Source organism: Pungitius pungitius, chromosome 2, assembly GCF_949316345.1.
Source record: "Pungitius pungitius chromosome 2, fPunPun2.1, whole genome shotgun sequence".
NCBI classification, from domain to species: domain Eukaryota; kingdom Metazoa; phylum Chordata; class Actinopteri; order Perciformes; family Gasterosteidae; genus Pungitius; species Pungitius pungitius.
The window spans coordinates 15384407-15402269 of record NC_084901.1 but is presented as its reverse complement, the minus strand read 5'-3'; the positions used below and the strand labels follow the sequence as shown (position 1 = coordinate 15402269).

Here is a 17863-nt window from a genome sequence, read left to right as displayed (position 1 = left end):
CAGGATCACTTCCTCCACAGCACATCCACAGGTGTCAGAATTGCTGCTAGCATCTCGTAAATCAACTCACGTTAGCTTACGAGGCGCCGGCCGCTTCAGCCGTGTTAGCATGTGGGCTAGCTAGCTTAGCCGCGGTCAGACGCTAACGGGCTAATTGGGCTCATGACGAACCTACAAGAAACTTTGTTCGGAAATAGACCATTATGCATATTGATTCATTTTACATTTGGCCTTTTGATTATATTATGATTCTGATAGAAGTTTTGATTAGGGAGGAGGGTGGGGGGGGGGGGGAGAACCTCGTCTTTAACAACACACATTTAAGTAATAGTAATTATGATTATTGATGAGTTTCCATATCCAATGGAGTCGGTGTAGTATCTCACACATTTTTACAGTTTTTGTCTGTAAAAAAAAGCATGTTCTTGAGAGAACTGTAGGTGACGCGATATTTTAATACCAGCATTCTGCCCCCCCACCTGTGTGCAGACTAACCAGCTGCCTGTAGCTTAATATACATTCTCAAACTAATCTCTGCAGGAAAATAAATGAGCTAACATCCCAATTTGTTTTATTGAGATACAGCTCCTTGCTCATAAGTCAAAGCTTCATGCCGCCTTCTGGAACAACAAGTGTGCTGTTATTACACAACGAGAGCAGTTCTCTTAGCTTAGCTCTCGGCCCACCACAGACGGGGGTGCGAGACGTTGCTCGGGATTGGAGTTCACTTGAGTCCCTCAGCCTCCCCTCCGCTGCTGCCTCCAGGCCGTCCACAGCTCTATTACGCCAGTTTGTTTATCCTGCCCGCCTCCCTCCCCCGCTGCGGCGCTGCCTCCCAAGCACACAACGCCGCACACAACAGAGGCTGCTGCTGCTGCATAAGGGCCTCCTGCAGGCAGAGGAGGGAGAATGCCAGTCAAATGGTGCAAAGAGACGTTGAGTGGTGCTTTGCGTTATCCGTCCGGACGTCCAATGGAACGGGGTTACGAGGGAATGTGTCTCAACAGCGGATGCGCCGGTTGTGTTGACTTAAAAGATGGCAGAGGGCAGTGTAAGATATTCAGCAGGAGGCACATGCTGCCCCATCGACGTATTCTGTGCCTAACAAAGCATCTCCAGCCGCTCTGACCAACGCGATGTGTCAACGCTTTCTTGTTAATTAATGCAAAATCGTGTGACTTTTATGGGTGTAACAAATTCAGAGTTGCTCTGTCACCGCTCGCCGTTAATGATGAATTATTGACCATCCGCACCAGGGTAGAATTGGTCCGTGATGAGAAAGTGGTTTGGAGGCATTTTAAACTCCACATCACTCTCGCACGATTACCTGTTGAATATTGATTACGCAAATCAGCTTTACCGGAATCAAGCTCGACCCGGATTTGACCCAAAGATGTTCATGGCATACAGAGTTATACGTAACAGTGGTTACAACAGGTTACATCCCCACCAAAGTATTGTGCGGGGTCGTCCATCGGACTAATTATTTTGTTTGCGACGTAATTCATAATTTGACTCATTAGCCGGTGCATCCATTTGTCCCCCGGCCCACACCTCCCTCCCTCAAAGGGCCGCTCGTTCATTAAGGCTGTAGTTAATCCTGGCTGATATGTGTGTGTTTTCATGAGAGAGCCTCGCATTACTACCGCCGGTGGTATTAAGAAGCAGTGACAGCCAGGCCTCAGTAGTGTCCCCTCCATGTTCTTCTAAGCACTGAAGCGACATGAAAGAGCCCTCTGATGTCTGGACCCGTGGCTTTTCCTTTTGTTCGTCCTGAGCCGTGTGTGCGAGTGGGCACCCGGCGACGCATTTTAGATCCGAGCTCCCAGTGAATCCGACAAAAAAAAACTGTTTAACCGGACCCGTCTTTGTCTTCTATTCGCGGCGCGCCGACCTCGGTGCAGTTTGACCAAAAGCCAAACAACGCACTGCAAAGGAGGGAGAACCATTCTTAATTATAACAGCCAATTTCTGGAAGGTATAAATGCAATATAACAAGATCAAGCAGCTTTTTGTTTCAATTGAACATTGTGTTTCCATAGCAACCACTGCTGGCACAGTTAAACTGACGTTTCAATCCCCCATTTGTGTTGTGACAAAGCAAATATCGGCATCCATCTTTAATTGACTGCCCACATGCCCCAGTTGGACCATTATTTGTGTACCTCTTTAATTACAGCTGCTTTCTCATTATTGATTCCTGATTTAGCAGTATTAAATTATTAAATCAGTTTGCTGAGAACTAAGACGCCCAAAGCTCTCCGAGGCGAATGTGTTACTAATTCCTACTGTTTAGCAGTTTTGGGCACGCTGCGCTTTTTTTTCTTTAAGATTCACTGAAGTTATTAAAACATTTAACATGTTTGCTGACATTGCGGCAGAGATGCTCACACGTGTCTGAGCTCGAGTCTGAAGTCTTTTGAGGACGAGTCTCGAGTCAAGTCTGAAGTCACTGTGTGTGCGACTTAAGTCGCACTCGAGTCCGAGTCTCAAACTCGAGTCCCCATCTCTGCATTGCGGTCACATTTCTTTAAGTAGATTAATGGAACTTTAATGACATCCGTTGAGAAATCGGATATTATGACAGTAACTGTTTTTACTTTTGACATTTCCAACAATGACTTTTTTGTATTTTAAGCAATGCTAAAGTAGTGCAGGATTAAACCATGGCATATTCTTTTATAAAATTCATGAAACCACGCTCTGCATTTTTAAACAACGCCTCCCGGTAGGTTGAGACCTCTAAATCACAAGCTAACCCACTCCGCCAACGGGGGTCATTGAAAAGGGAAAAGCTCCTCCCGCCGCATGCTAACGAGTGGATTCACGGCTGCTCGTTCCCTTAAAATAACCATTTAAATTGAAAATCTCTCAAAGCATGGCTCAGCTGTATTTACAGCTTGGATAGCGCTCAAATAAGATCCTTCAGGGTGGATGAAAAGGAGCAGGACACAGGGAATGAGTCATTTTTTTTGTTACACGCTTCCTACACATTAAATTACAAATAAAAGTATGTTTCTAGCAATTCGTTTTCATACTGAATGTTGTTTTTAAGTTGTCAGCGACTGTACGAATACATTGAACATGTGTGTGCCTCATTACTGTTTATACATTTAAAATAAATGTTTCTTCATGAAAAAATATTAGAGCTGTCAATAGATTTTAAAAAACGAATTAATCGCACAATTTACGATTCATTCATTGCGATTAATCGCAATCGATTCCATTTGGGAATCGTAGTGGTAAACAAATTTGCGTTAATCAGCTTTAAAATGTTGTATCGCTTTAATCTCGGGCCCCTTAATGAATTAATGCGTTCATTTTGACAGCCATAAAAAATATTCACGTTTAATATTATTATCTTTTCCTCGTCAGCCAAGTGTCAATCCTAGAAACACCAAACGTATACAAGTATTTCATATTTAATTTAGGATTCACCGGGATGCAGAACATACAACACTCCTGACGCAGAGCAGATGTTTCACCGCTCCGAGAGCTCTTCCGTGTGCACAAAGAATGACAAGAGAGTCGTTACGGCGCGAGACAACAGATCTGTGCAAGTCACTTCTCAGAGGCCACGTGGCGCAGGAAGGTGCAGCTTCACGCACGGGACCAGTGCAGCACCGTGAGACACGCTGGGAGCAGTGGGACGGCCTCTGCTGAGAGACGCCTCCGGAGAGAGACAGGACGTTGCACAAAGAGTCCTGTGAGGGATCGGCTTTGTTGCCTGTTTATGGTGAGGCGCCGTCCTCTTATTTCTGCACATGGGGAGGTGAACCCCCACTATCGTCTAGTGGGGGAGTCGAGAGTCCAGGGAAACGATTCTCTTCCACAAGTAACAGACGCTTATCTAAAATAAATAGATTTATCAGTCCTTATTGCTGGTTTATAGTAGCCTTTCTTTTTGTGAGTGTAACATGATATCCAAAGGTATAAAAAAGTCATTTTTTACATTGCTTAATGCTTTTTGGAGAGGTGTTATTGGAAGGTAGGGTTGCTGTTATCAAAGCTAAAAAGGACAGAACCTGTGAAGAAATGTTTCATGTTATCGCCTCATACTGGGAGCAGGCATATTTCAAAGATAGCTCTGTAATAGATAGCTGAGAGAATCATGAAATGTAAGAATAGCGGGTAGGAACCCGCGGTGACACCCTGACATTACATCACAGCCTCTCTGCAGGAGTGCTTGGTAATAAAGCTTAATGAACCGTGGGGAATGTGGAACATTTTTCATAATCAGAACAACTAAAATGCTTCTGTAAACTGCTCTCTTACCCCCAACCGCCACTGGATATCACAGAACATGGTGCAGGAACGGCACCTGGACCCATTCATGGCTCTTTTTCTCCATCCTTTTGAACCGAAGCGCGCACAGGCCGCAGAGCGCTGTGACGCCTCCACTCCTCTCCTCTCCGCTCTAGTGCTTCTGCCTTCATCCAATTCAGCAGGAAAAGGACTCCGGACGGCCCCTAAATGTGACCCAAGGGCCCGTCCCGATTGAGCTGCTCCACAAGCAGCCGGCTATCTACACAGGGCCATGGGCTGCCTGCTACCCCTCGATAAGGGGCCGTTGCCCCGGGTTAAAAAGAGCAGACGGTTCCGCCACCTGGCGGCATTCCAAGGTGAAGAGTGCCCCCTGGTGCCTCTTTGGGCGCAGCGCAGTCTCAGAGCCGAGCGGGCCGCGAACGCATCGCCTGCAACGGGGGCTCAGGGTTGGACCCCAGATTACAGCGGCGTCTCCTCTGTCTTTATCTTGTTGTTCCTGTTGCGACTGCAGGGAGATTTATTTTTATTTTTACTTCAAATATTTGAAGCGGTTTTGTCACTTTTCCTGCAGTGTTGATTGAAGAAATCAAGGGTTGTTGGTAAATGTAGGAAAATATGACAAACAAATGAACATCCCGCTTACTTTTAAAGTCAGACAAGTTAGTCCCCTCCTTATTCAAGAGATTAAACATCCCACAATGTAACGAATAAATGAGCTCCTGGTCTCTGGAGAGGTTCTTCCTCTTTAGAGCTTGACAAACTAATGGAATAAATCAAACGCTATGGCAAACGGCAGCGTGCCCGAGGCCGTTTTGTTACTTTTGGCATGGACGGACCTACAAAGATACTGAATGCTGGCGCACGTTTCCAGCACCTTCAATTCCCCCCCCCCCCCCCCCCAAAAATACTCTTATCTCCCAAATCCTCTCCGAAGTGCAGCGAGAGAGTAGAAAGAGAAATGGAGCGAGAGACAGTGGAAGTGTCTTTTATTTACTGGGAGGGCAGCTGGCGGTTTCTCAGATTTCGGGGTATTATTCATGAGGGGTGAGAGCGCTGATATGAACGTCTGCTACAGTGAAGCCGCAGGATGCCAGACTGCACTTGTATGTGTAAGCAACAATGAATGCATAAATAATGAGGGAAAACACAGTTTGGATAAGATTCTGGTGTTTTTTGGGGGGGGGCGGGGGTGTCGAGATGTGTTTATGAAACATTTACAGGTGCATTTTTCTGTATATAGGAAGAGCACCAACAGACCAATAAACCCAATATATACGTTTATAAAAACTGTCAGTCACTGCAGAGATAATGATTTGGAGTCTTGTGGTTTGAAATCAGACTTGTTCTCAACACTATGAAAAAAACACTACATTTTCATCAAACTTAAGCCTTTTTTTTTTAAAAATCAACCTGCCTTCTTTTGTTTCCATGGGCAACTCAAAATAGATTTTTTTCTTATCCAATGGTGTAAATAAACATTTTTTTGGCATTATGTTTTATTCATGGTATATCAATCTTCCTCTAAGTCATAAAATACAGGTTAATCTTAGCAATTACAGTAAAAACAAAAAAAAGAAGCAACAAATGATATGTTTCCATGAAAAATATCAACAAGCAAGTATCCCCCAAACACCAATGACAACAGAGGTAGTCATTTTCCTTACAGGTGCAGTTGGATATATTGAATAATATTATTAAACCAAACCACAAACCAGAAAACAATTGTGTTGGGACTTGTACTAGTTTCAAAGTTCTAGAACAAGACGAAACAAAACCAGTAAAGCAAGGAGAGACTTTAATATCTCTTTTTTTATTAATTCTGACACACTCTGGTCAGATAGAAAAGTACGAGTTACACCTTTCAAATTGCTTCCATGACTTGTGCAAACACTAGACGGTATCCGGGGAGAACTCTTCTGAAGGAGGAAAAAACTAAAGACATCAAAAATGCAGAAGAAATGAATAAGTGCATTTAAACCTAGGTATTGATTCTTTATGCAGTATTTATTGATTCCCAGCTTCATATAAACTGGCTGTTGAGGCATAAACATAGTACATTTGAACAAAAATATAACCAATATTTACAATTATTGTATTAAAAATACAAAAACAACCGATACGTACTCCACCGATTGTCTTTTTAAAAGACATACAGGTCAAAGTAGTAAAAGAATGAAGAAAAGAAAGTCATCACCAGCTAAATGTACATTTCTCACTGACATCACACATCGACGGGTAGCAGTTCTACCTACCACACTTATCTTTACGCTTGTACATTTTTGTGCAACTTTTTGTTTTTCGAAATAGGACTCGGGCCCGCTAATATGTTCACTATCTTCAGAGTTGAATGATGCACAACTGTGTTACAAACAAATGATCAACAATCTATCCGCAGCCATTACAAAAGAATTACACTAACAAAAAGGAACCCAGGATTTCATTGGTGTTCAGTCACAGAGGGAAACTCAGTCTGCAGCTTCCAGGACCGATCAATGTGATCAGCGTGACCAAAGAGAACCAAACATCCGTCTTCACAACTGGATTCATGATCGTTCTGATTGGCAGAAAAAAAAAAAAAGAAAAAAAAATCAACTTCAACTTCCCCACCGGAGTCCAAAAAAAAAAAGAATACATATAAATCATCAGTCTTCGTTTGATGGCGAGATAAAGTGGGGCGCCGGGTTCAGGCGTCCAATGAGCCGGTGTCTGTAACAGACGGGATTCGGAGGATGCAAACAGTCGATTTGGGATCCACGGCAACGGGAAGAAGAAGCTCTGCTTCATCTTGTACTGAGTCTTAAGCTGTAAAAAAGAGTCTTGCTCGGGAGGGGGAATGGGGGGGGGGGGGGTCTTGAATAAGGCATTTCACTCCACTTCTGCTCGATTCAAGACTCGATCTCTTGAAACCAAGGTGATTCGTGATGGAACAACCATGCAAAGAAATGTACGCGGTCACGGCATCGTAAGGCGCTTCGGACGTTCACAGGTTACAAAACTCAACTAAAAATTGGAATTTTGCGGGTGGTTTTCATCTTGAGGGGGAAACGCGTGTGTTTACAACATTATATAAAGACTCTGTACAAGATCACTCGTAAAAAGGTGGACAGTCACAATTTAGTGCCTGCTCAGCGGACCCCACCCTGACATCAGCGCTCGGCCCGCAGCCTCGGCTTTCGTTACCGCGGTTACCTCCGATTCAGCAGGGGGGCGGGGGCGGGGGGGGGGGTTGGGAAATCACCTCTGTGCTTTTCAATCGGCCAGGAAAGATTTTTCTCCCGACGTAACAGCGAGCGAACGGAATGAAGGAAACACGGACGCACCCACGGCGACGTGGTTCATTCAAACCCGGGCGTCCAAATGTCTGCTAACATCTAGGATTGTGCTGAAAGTGCTATTTCTCAGAAACAAATTGTGTGTGTGTGTGTGTGTGTGTGTGTTGTCCCCACTGGGCTCTCCTCCTCGCTTCGACGTGAACCAACACTTGGAAAGCTCTTGCACGCGAGGTGTGAGATAATACTGGATGTAGGGTTCCAAACACTTGACAGACGGGTAGTTTCATTCCAGGCCCACAGAGTGCAATCAGTCAGAGGAAACAACAACAACAAAAAGAAAAAAAAGAAATGAACTCTAGTGGGAAGGTGAAAATGTGAACGTCAGGTCAAACGTTTCTTCTCTGTGTCTCCAAACGATCTGCTTTGATTTCTTTTTTCAGAAAGTAGAAAATGTGCGGATGGAGATCCACACGTCTGATGCTGTGGTGGGTTTGGGGGGTTTGGGGGGCGGGGTCAGTGGGTGGGGGCCGTCCCGTCTCTGACCGCAACCTCTGTATGTGTCGCCGGGTCGACCCCTCCGGCACCAGTTCGGTTCCTCCAGTCTTTATTCCCCAAAGTGCCGGCATTTTGTCGTCGTCGTCTTTGACCTTCTCTCCTTCACAGTAGTTTTTTTTTTGCATGCAGGGTCCGTCAACCCCGAAATGATGCTTTAAGGCGGGGGGGGAGGGGGGGGGGCCCGCGGAGGAATCCACCAATCACGAGGGAGAGCCGAGTGGAGGAGGCAGGCACGTACGTAACAGATGATGAGTCCATTGGTCAGTATCTTTAACCCTGCACACCCCAAGACCAAGAAAAGGAGGGGAGGGGGGGGGACTTCAGGCTACTGCAAGAGGACGTCCACCGTCGTCCCTCAGACTGCTGACACCTGTTCATCCTCTGTGGAAAGACAAGACAGGGAGAGCTTCTGTTGAAGGTGGACGGGTAGAAACAGAAAAGAAAACGTGCACAAAAAGGGTAAAAAGGAGCCGACTAAAGTGTCTCATCTCAACAAAAACATGTATAATCATTTCCAGCTATTTGAACCTGACGGTAATAAAGCACATTTTGTCCCACGAAAGAAAATCGTTTAACCAAAGAACGTGTGACAAAATGTTATCAAGCTAATGTCAGTGTCAGGGTCCAATTTTGTACTTATTTGATTCCTTTAAATGCTTCAATTCATTTCACGGCGTAACATCCATTAAAGGACAGCGGATGTTTTTGCACATTTTACAATGTTTACAGATTCAAGACTTGACACGAAATGTAAAACTCCTGTTAAACAGTTTCTACAAACACACAGAATGCATCTGCAGGCGAGTCGGGTGCGTGCTGGTGCAGGAGAACGCGGGCGCATGCTCTCAGGCATTGCGTGGGGGGGGAGGTGGGGGGGTGTCTAACAGTACTGTGCCTGCTGATGACTGGGCAGGATGCATGGGGGGGGACGGGAGGGGGGGGGGGTGACTCATGCACGATGACATATTGAGGGGTTGAAGGTGAGGATCCCGCTCCAAATGAACAATTCCCAGACGGGGGGGGGGGGGGGTACAAAACGTGGGTTTGTCTTCATCGTTGGGAACCCTTAAATTGCAATTTGAAGTGGGACCTGCTGGGGGGGGTGTGGGGGGAGGTGTCGTGTGATGGAATGATCGGGCCTCAGTCCAAAAGCAGTGTGCGCTCCTGTTCACATGCAGGTTCATTGGAGGGGAGGGGAGGGGAGGCCTGATAAATGAGTCTTTTACCTGCCTCGGGGGAGAGGGGCCCTGCCTGTCGACCCCCCCGTACACACACTCTCATGGTCTGGGGGTCTCGGGTGTGCGCCGTGCCACTGGCTTTGGCTTCCTCAGAGCGATTAGTTTGGAAGACAAGGACTCACCCTCCACTTCCTCCTCGGCCTCCCGCTCCTCGGCCGGGGAGCGCGTGCGGTGGGGGCCCCCCGGGCGCTGCTTGGCCCCCCGCTGGGAGTCGGGCGACTGGGTGACCATGCGCGAGCGCTGCAGGGCCGTGCTGTAGTCCGGGGGCCGACGCCCCGTGTGGGGGGCCGTGGGGGCCGGGGCGGGCGGCGCCGGGTGCTGCCCCTCGGCGAGGTCCGAGATGGTCAGGGCGGTGTAGCCGGGGGGCGTCGGGGGGGGCTCCCGGTAGCGGCTCTCTTTACGCGCTGAGAGAGAAACAAAAGATACAAATTGTTTGTATTGATTGTAGAGAAATGAGGGAGAAAATCACAGGAGAATTAATGACATCAATTAGTCTGAAGCGGGATGTCTTTAACCATTTGGGAAATGTACTAAACAGCTGCAAAGCCCACTAACTAACAAGTTATATTTAAACACAAAGTAAGGTAACAAGGAGACGTTGGAGTTTAAGGACACGCCTTCATGTTCCGTGACGACTAGAACCGTAAAAATGGTGCCGCCACTCACAGAGGACGCCTTTCCCCCCGGCGGTGATGGGCGACGGCGAGGGCCGGCCCGGATGCTTGGCCTCCTCCGACCCGGTGGAGGTGATGCTACTGGTCTCCGGGTCGGCGTTGACGTCCTTCCCCCCCCTCCTCTTGATGGTGCCGGTGTCTCCCTCGGAGTCCTCCCCCCAGTACGCCGCCGAGGACGAGGACGAGCTGGCCGACGCCCAGCTCCCCCGGGCCTGGGCCGCCCACAGTGCCGCGTGTCCCCCCAGCAGGGCCTCCTGCCCGATGGGTGGGAGCCCCCCCACGCCGCTGCCCCCGCCGCCCACGCCGAAAGCCAGAGTCTCCCAGCTGCGTCCCTGCTGCATGGTCTGGATGTTGTCGTGGGAACCGGAGGAGCAGGAAGTCCAGGAGCCGCGGCCGCTGTCGGCGGCGTCGAGGGAAACGCGGTCGCCCTGATCCTGAGTCAGCTCCTCCGAACTGGGGGAGGAGAGCACCGTGGGGCAGCCCACGTAGATGCCCCGACAGTCCTGCATGGACGAGTACGACCTGCGACGGGGGGGACACAGAGCAAAGAGTCACTCGGGAGCCTCCACAGAGCCGGGCTCCGGATCCAACAGGGCCCCCCCGGCCCCTTACCCGAGGCTGTACTGGTCCGGGTCGGTGGCGGCTCGGCGCTCCAGCCGCTGGCCCCCGAGGAGGTGCGATTCCCCGCCTCCCCCGGAGTGCCGCAGCCTCCTCTCGTCCTGGGCCATGTCGAAGGAGGAGTTGCTGACGAGGCTGGAGCGGGAGGAGATCTCGCTGTGACCGGAGTCCGAGTAGGCGTCTCCCATCCGGCTGTAACCTGGAGGAGAGACGTGGTGGGAGATGTTCAACAGCAGAAGGAAGCAGCAGCTACAAAAGGGAATTCAGCGTGAAGGAAGAAGAGGATGAGAGATGTTAACGCGGCGCCCTGTGTGTGTGTGTGTGACACGACTGGGTCCAACGTGAAGCTCCCTGCATCAGAATAACATCCTGTTTAGTTCACACACGTCATCTCAGTCCGTGTCTAAAACCCAGTAGACTCTAGTAGACTGTAAACTGTAGAGGGCCATCACCAAGTCACTCTAGGGATCAGTGCATTATCCGATTTAAAAGGCAGCGCTGAAGAGAGGAACCCTTTAGATAATGAGCAGGAAAGGAGGTGAAATCACAAACAAAAAAAACACTTTGCTGAAACACATTTTTTCCTACATATTTTGTAGTAATAAGCGAATGTCATGCTGTGATTTGCCGGATGGTCGTAACAACATAAATCACTAATAATTACCTTTTTGGATCAAATTTTAACTTTTTTTGTCACCAAGAGCTATGTTAAAAATATTAAGAGTAAACATTTATGATATTCATAGCATATTGCATGATTAGATTACATTTTTACTTAAAAATGCACGTTTTCCTGCACAATGAGGTCACGTTAACTTTCTGTAAGGTGATGAACAGCCAGTAGAAGGGCTGTTTAAATTGAACCACTGACTGACTAACTCAACGGATCAAGCAAAGGAATTAAGACCATAATAAAGTGCAAAGACAGTAGCTCTTATTTTGAAGGGAAACAACAAGTACAAAACGCAATGCATGATGGACGCCACCAGGTGGCGCATTTGTGTCGCACTGTGACAGAAGGAAGGAGCCCGAAGATGTCGCGGGATGGAGGGAGGGAGGATTATGGGCTTACCCTTCTTGGGCGAGCTCTGTGGGGAGGTGGGGGGGGAGGAGAGCTGAGAGGAGGCGTTGGACACGGCGTCCTCTGGCTGCCTGCGGTGCCGCTCGTTCCCCTCCTCTGACAGAGACAGGATCTTCTTCAGAGAATGAGGGGAGCTGGTGCCTGTGGGCATTTACAACAAGATGAGCTAAATTAGCATGAAGAACACTGACACCCCCCCCCCCCCCCCTCACGACAGGGGGCAGGGGTACAAGAAAGCATTGTCTGGGATTTAAAAAAAGGCTTTGTTATAAGACAGCCTGTAGGTGGCAGCACAGTCGTAGAACTGTGTGAGACAACAGGCTAATGGAGGCACACGATGATTCAATGAAACGTCTTCATTGCATCCTCTTGATCTTACCGAAAGGTGGCAGATCCTTGACCGGCACTTTCTTTCGGGATGGGTAAAGGGCCACGGCCGGCACCTGGAGGGCCTGGTTCCCTTTGGCCAGCTGGCCCCTCTGCTGGGTGGCCGCTCTGGACACGACGGGGGAGGTGTCCGGACGCTTCCCCCCGGCGTTCTTGGGCACTTGGAGAACGAGAGATTGCAGGTTTGAGCGAGCGTCTTTTGTGGTGTCCTGTTTACTCCTTGTTACTACATTTGAAGACCCGTGTCCCCCCCCCGACTCACATGTGCTGATGGAGGGCTCACACTGCATGGAGAGCGTCTGCAGGCTCTCCTCGTTGGACTCCAGGCTCAGGTGGGACAGGTACTGTTTGACCTTCCTGGCCATCTGGGCGTCCTCGTAAAGCTTCTTGGCGTTCAGGAAGGAGCTGCGTCGCACCCTCTTCTTGTGGCCGCCCGTCTGCGTGACGTCCAGCACCGCCGCGTTAGCGCTGCCCTGGCTGAGGGACCTGGACGTGCACATAAGACGGGGGAGGGGGGGACGCAGGCAAAAGACGCAAACAAACACAAGAGTGGAGAAGGAAGTCGTCAAAGTGAGCCAAACCAGGTGTTTCGACTCGGACATGCAGGGAGCAGCTTTTAACTCATAAAACATTCCAGTCATTCCAGGCATCGCAGTACTGGGGGGGGGGGGGGGGTGATGGATGGCGGCTGTAGTCAAACAGGCGAGTAGAAGAGGCGGGGCGGGGGGTGGGGGGGGGGGGGGGGGAGTTCTAACAGCGCAGCAGGGCAGTAGTTTACATTTCTGTGGCTTGAGTCAGAGCTCGTAGTAGTGCTGGTAGTAAAAGCTGCTTTTAATCACGGGACATTCCCTGGATGCCATTTCATGCCCTAAAGGTCTTTCTGGTGGGAATGCTTGAAAAACATGTGGACTCCAAGAGACACCGACTACCAAAATATAACATGTGTTGTGTCTGTGGATAGTCATTTTGATTGTGTGTTGTAATTATAATGTAGCACCTCATACTCCCGTGATTAAGATCTCATAATTACCAGATGAGGATCTTGTAATTACAAGCTGGCTTTGTCATAATTACAACACGCCAGCATCGTAATCATGATGGAGAATTTTATCACAACCAGAAAACCTATTCTACTGGTTCCACATTGAATGACCCAGTGGAGGGTTTCACTCCAAAGGATCTGCTATTTGACCACAAGAATGTAAACCACGAGAAGAAAAACCTTCATATCTAGAATCTGTGGTATGAAAACTGGAAAGGCAGCATGCATATCGTGAGGATTTTTTTTTTTAGAAAAGGTCACATTTACTAAATCAAGCTGTAATGCTACAGCGATAATATTATTGTATTACATTTATATTTATTGTATTTTTTTGTAAGCACAACAGCTTTCAGGTTAAGTTGATAGAATGTGAAATAGTCCTCAAGTAGCATGAGTGACCTTTATTTCCTCTGAGGCCCTGGGGTCAGGGTCAGGCGGGGTTAGTGGGACGACTCAACTCAAACAGATTAACCGGAACAAGGTTTCAGAAAAAAAAAAAATGAAGCACGCAAGTTGGCTGAACAAAAAAGGGCCGTATTGTAGGGAGGGCAAAAGGTCGTAGGGTCACCGAACTTACCCTAAACTTCTCCATTTCTTCTTCCTAGAGGGCGGGCGCCATGAACAATGAAGCACGGAAGGGCAAAAGAGGGGGGTTGGGGAAGGGTGGGGGGGGGGGGGTGAGTAGAGGGAGAAAGAGACAGAGCTTAGGACAGGAAAGACCACCAAGATCACCAAAAGAGGAGCAAATTTCACCCACGTGAAAGTCAGAGAGGAAATCAAAACGGTAACACCACTAAGAAGTGACATCATTGGACAGAGACACACTTTCACGGGAGCACTGTGCACATCTTAAGCCAACAACGTGTACTAGAGAAACGGTTGCCAGGGGGAACAGAGAGAGAAGCGTGATGCAGAAGCCTTCGCTTTAAATCTACGTGAACCCCGGGTTCCCCCCCCTCCACCACCACCCGAGGCTCCAAAGGGGCGCCTTTCAATCCGGAGTACGCGTCGGTCTTTTGAGAGGCGCCTTACCGGGTCCGGAACATGAGGGCCGGGTCCATGTTGACGGAGGCCATGCGACCAACGTGGCGGATTTCTTTGGCGATCATCCTCAGCTTCTCAAAGTTCACCAAGCCGTCCACTTTGGAGTCGTTGCCTGAGAAACCAGGAAGAAGAACAGATGCTACTTTCACATTACACACATTTAAGTTCGTCACACCACATAAAACATTAGCTAAACCTCAGGGGACATTTCTAATCAAACTGACGTGGGCCGTTTCTAGATCACGGTGTACCTTCATGGAGGAAGGTGAGGTCCTTCTTGATGACGGGGAACAGGGGGATGATGGGCGGCTGCAGGTTCTGATTGTTGAGCACGTTCCTGTACTTGGCCATGTTCCTGGAAGGGTCAAAGAGGTCCTGCAGGTCCCCGAACAGCTTCTCGTACTTGCTGGGTAGCTTCTCCCACGTTCCCCTCAGCCTGGAGACTGGAGCCAGATTCAGACCACTAGGAGAGGGGGGACACGCATGAGACATGGACCTGTGGAAAACTGTTCCCCAGAGCGCGTGCGTTCATTTCCCCTCACCTGATGATGGCGAACATGGAGTTGAAGTTCTTGCACTCGCGGCAGTGCAGGGCGATCTTGATGAAGTGCTTGACGGTCTTCATGCGTTTGATCTGGTTGGGCTCCCGCGTCACCTCCGTGGCCACCCAGAAGGTCTCGTCGTTGATGGCCTCCTCGAAGCGCTTGAGGCTGGCCGAGCCGGCCTTGGAGCGGTGCTTGAACAGGTCGTCGATGTACTCGGTGGGCTCGATGGCGCAGAAGAGCTCGAAGGACCGCATGGAGAGCTGCGTGGCGACCTCCACCGTGCTGAGCTGCAGCAGCGAGATCTGGCCCTCGCGCAGGAGGTCCTGGGCGTCGTCGTCGGAGCACAGCGTCTCCGTCTCCATGTTGCTCTTCAAGTAGTATCTGCAGAGATGGGAGAACGTGGGGTTCGTTTCGCTTAGATGAAGCTGGGCTTTACTTGGCTTCCCTTCCTGCGCTATTATTCCGGATAACAAATAGAATATAAAGGTTTCACCTCACTGAAGTGTCACACTTTGTGGACTAAATTAATAATTAAGGTCACTATGCGAAGACAAAGAAACCGTAAATCTCAGCTCAAATGTATCTTTACTTGCCCTTTGTTCTTTTAAAAAGTCCTTGCAAAATTGGCAGCACAATTATGTTGCAAAATCAACATTTTAAGGAGAGACGAAAATAATCCTGACAAAAAAAAAGAAAGAAATGGAGCCACTTTAAGCACATCCAACTTAAGGTGAACCTACCTTCCACTCAGCTGAATCCTGTCGGCTAGTTTGGACAGCTGGTCCGGTAACCGCCTCTGCTTGATGACGCCCTCCGGCGTGACGGACACCTCGCACAGAGAGTAAGCCTCCGGCGCCGCGGTCAGGGCAAACTCCCTGATGGCCTGGGCCACCACCTCCTTCGCCGTGGTGTCCTTCCCGATCATGATGTACCGAGACTGTTGGTCCGCCTTGAACACTCGCAACACCTGATCCGACATATCTGGGGAGGAGCAGAACACAGTGAGCGTTCATGCCGCTTATCAGTCTTATTATTGTAGAGAAAATGAGTTGGTTTTTTTGCCCTTTGATTCCCAAGATGCATAAAGAATCGTCACCAAAGCATCGTTCTGTCGTCGCCCTCAGAGTTAATTTCCCACCATTCATGATTTTGGCCAGAAACACAACAGTACCGATTATATCCCCGTCCATTGAATTTTTTTTAAATACCCATGTGCCCTCAGAACCTAACGATCAGCAGTCAGAGCAATGCTGTTAGCTTGACTTAAGGTGAAGAATTAAAGTACAGCAGCTGATTGACGTCTGACACACAAAGACACGACGGTGAGAAGCAGGATCACACCAAGGAGAAGATACTCACTGGGTACGACTGCCACTGGAAGAAAACAAGCCACATGTGGGGGATGTTAATGGAGATATTTGGATAATTCCTTTAGTCCTAGCCCCCCCCCCCTCCTTTTCAATATTTATGGTTGTACTATTGATTTGTGGCCGGTGAGCATGACATCTTTACAGCAAAGGATTTACAGAATGGTCGATCAATGGGCGTTTAATGTGGTGTAAATGTGGCAATTACGCATTAATAATTGAGACATCAATTACATCAATGTTTGACCTCGTGAACCTAAAACGTATTTCTGATGAAACATGTGATATGATTTCAGACTTTATTTCAGGTGCAAATATGAATTAACAGCTCCAATCACGTCACTAACTCTTATTTTAAATATTGAGTTTCTAAAAGTAAGCGAGGAGCCCATTAATGGCGTGAGTAGGTTTTAACTGCTGCAAACTCAGATTGGCAATAAAGGCAATAAAGGGAACAAACTACACACCGGGCTGGTTGTTGAAGTCCAGGATGCGGTGGTGTGACTGCAGCAGGTCCGGGTTGGACGACGACAGGTTCCCACTGACGGGCAGCGCCGGCGCGATCTGTTTGGACTGCTTCATCCCCACGATGCTGTCGTCCTGCGATTGGCCCACGCACACGTCGCTATGGAAACAAGAGGGAGCGCATGGGGAGGGGTGAGGCGGCAGTTCCGTCAACCGGAGGCAGGGGGCGATGTTCGTCCGGGCTCGGAACATATTCTGAAAAGCTGAACCTCTTTCATTGAACGCAGGCCTCAAATTAAGACATTTGCAACGTGACCAGCTAATTCACCCAATGAGGTGGCGTTATTCGGCTGATCGACGGGACCACGGTTAAATTACTTGTATGGTTTCGGCGGCAGGATGCTGGTGAGCGTCTTGTCGAAGATCTTCTTCAGCTTGTTGCGTCCTCCCACCGAGTTGCTCTTGGCTTTCTTGCTGGCCTTCTCCAGGCCCATCACCTGCTCCACGTCCACCGCCAGGTCGGGGATGGAGTAGCGGCTGGCCTTCTTGATGTCTCCGATCTTCGGGAGGTGGGGAGCACCGTTCTTCCGGTCGTGGTCCTCCTCGCCGTCCGCGTCGTGGTCCTGTTCCGGCCGGGTTAGCAGCTCTTTAAACACTGGCACACCAGCAGGGAGGAGAGGAAACGTTTGGAAAGTGGGATTATTATTAGTCTTCTACCTGAACCGTTACCTGGCTGTGACTGGTTTAATGGAAATGGATGCTCTCACAAACATGAGGGAACTCCTACCTAAAAGGTTTGTTTTCACAGTTATGGACAAGTGGGTGTTGTTCTTCAGAATCTCGTTGGCTTTGCTGAGCTGGACATTCTCAAAGTTCTGCCCATTGACCTCCAGAATCTGCGTAAAGAAAACAGAATATTCGGTCAAAATGCACCTGATATATTTGTTCTATGATGCAGTCGTAGTTTTTAAAACCACATAAACCAAGACTAAGAAAGAAGGAAAGCACGTGGATTAAGAGTCAAGTAGCAGGTAAAATCAAGACAAACGGTCGGCCACATTCGATCAGTTCAAGAGCCTTGAAGTCACAGTTAATGCAGATGCTATCTGTTGAACAGAGGTGCAACATCTGGCATGTTGCACATCGTGACATTTAGTCCAACACGTCTCCGACACCAACGTGGTCCGTGTCACATTCAACATCGTCTCAACAGTTTGACCTCTGTGCCCGGCCCGGATATTTGCATGTTAACGAAAAGGGTTAGCGACCTTTGTCCCCTTCCTCGTTAGCGGAGGAGGAGGGAGTCGCC

At 48.7% G+C, this 17863-nt stretch overlaps 1 protein-coding gene across 13 annotated transcripts in view; it reads right to left on the bottom strand.

Moving 5' to 3' along the window:
• Window positions 1–6057: 6057 nt before the first annotated feature.
• The window catches only part of rapgef2b (Rap guanine nucleotide exchange factor 2b), a 68188-nt gene continuing 56382 nt past the window's right edge, over window positions 6058–17863 (bottom strand). For 7 of the 13 annotated variants that reach the window (XM_062560480.1, XM_037459722.2, XM_062560482.1 and 4 more), the window contains 15 exons: window positions 17342–17450; window positions 16933–17209; window positions 16557–16714; window positions 16082–16096; window positions 15463–15703; window positions 14720–15103; window positions 14429–14640; window positions 14166–14289; window positions 13711–13734; window positions 12354–12577; window positions 12084–12251; window positions 11696–11845; window positions 10618–10822; window positions 9998–10527; window positions 6058–9735 (listed from right to left, as the gene is read on the bottom strand). In XM_062560480.1, coding sequence (XP_062416464.1) covers window positions 9371–9735; window positions 9998–10527; window positions 10618–10822; window positions 11696–11845; window positions 12084–12251; window positions 12354–12577; window positions 13711–13734; window positions 14166–14289; window positions 14429–14640; window positions 14720–15103; window positions 15463–15703; window positions 16082–16096; window positions 16557–16714; window positions 16933–17209; window positions 17342–17450 — 3186 coding nt within the window. In that variant the 3' untranslated portion in view covers window positions 6058–9370. The remainder of the gene's footprint in view (window positions 9736–9997; window positions 10528–10617; window positions 10823–11695; window positions 11846–12083; window positions 12252–12353; window positions 12578–13710; window positions 13735–14165; window positions 14290–14428; window positions 14641–14719; window positions 15104–15462; window positions 15704–16081; window positions 16097–16556; window positions 16715–16932; window positions 17210–17341; window positions 17451–17863) is intronic. The other 6 variants (XM_062560481.1, XM_037459721.2, XM_037459726.2 and 3 more) reach the window with 4 other exon arrangements.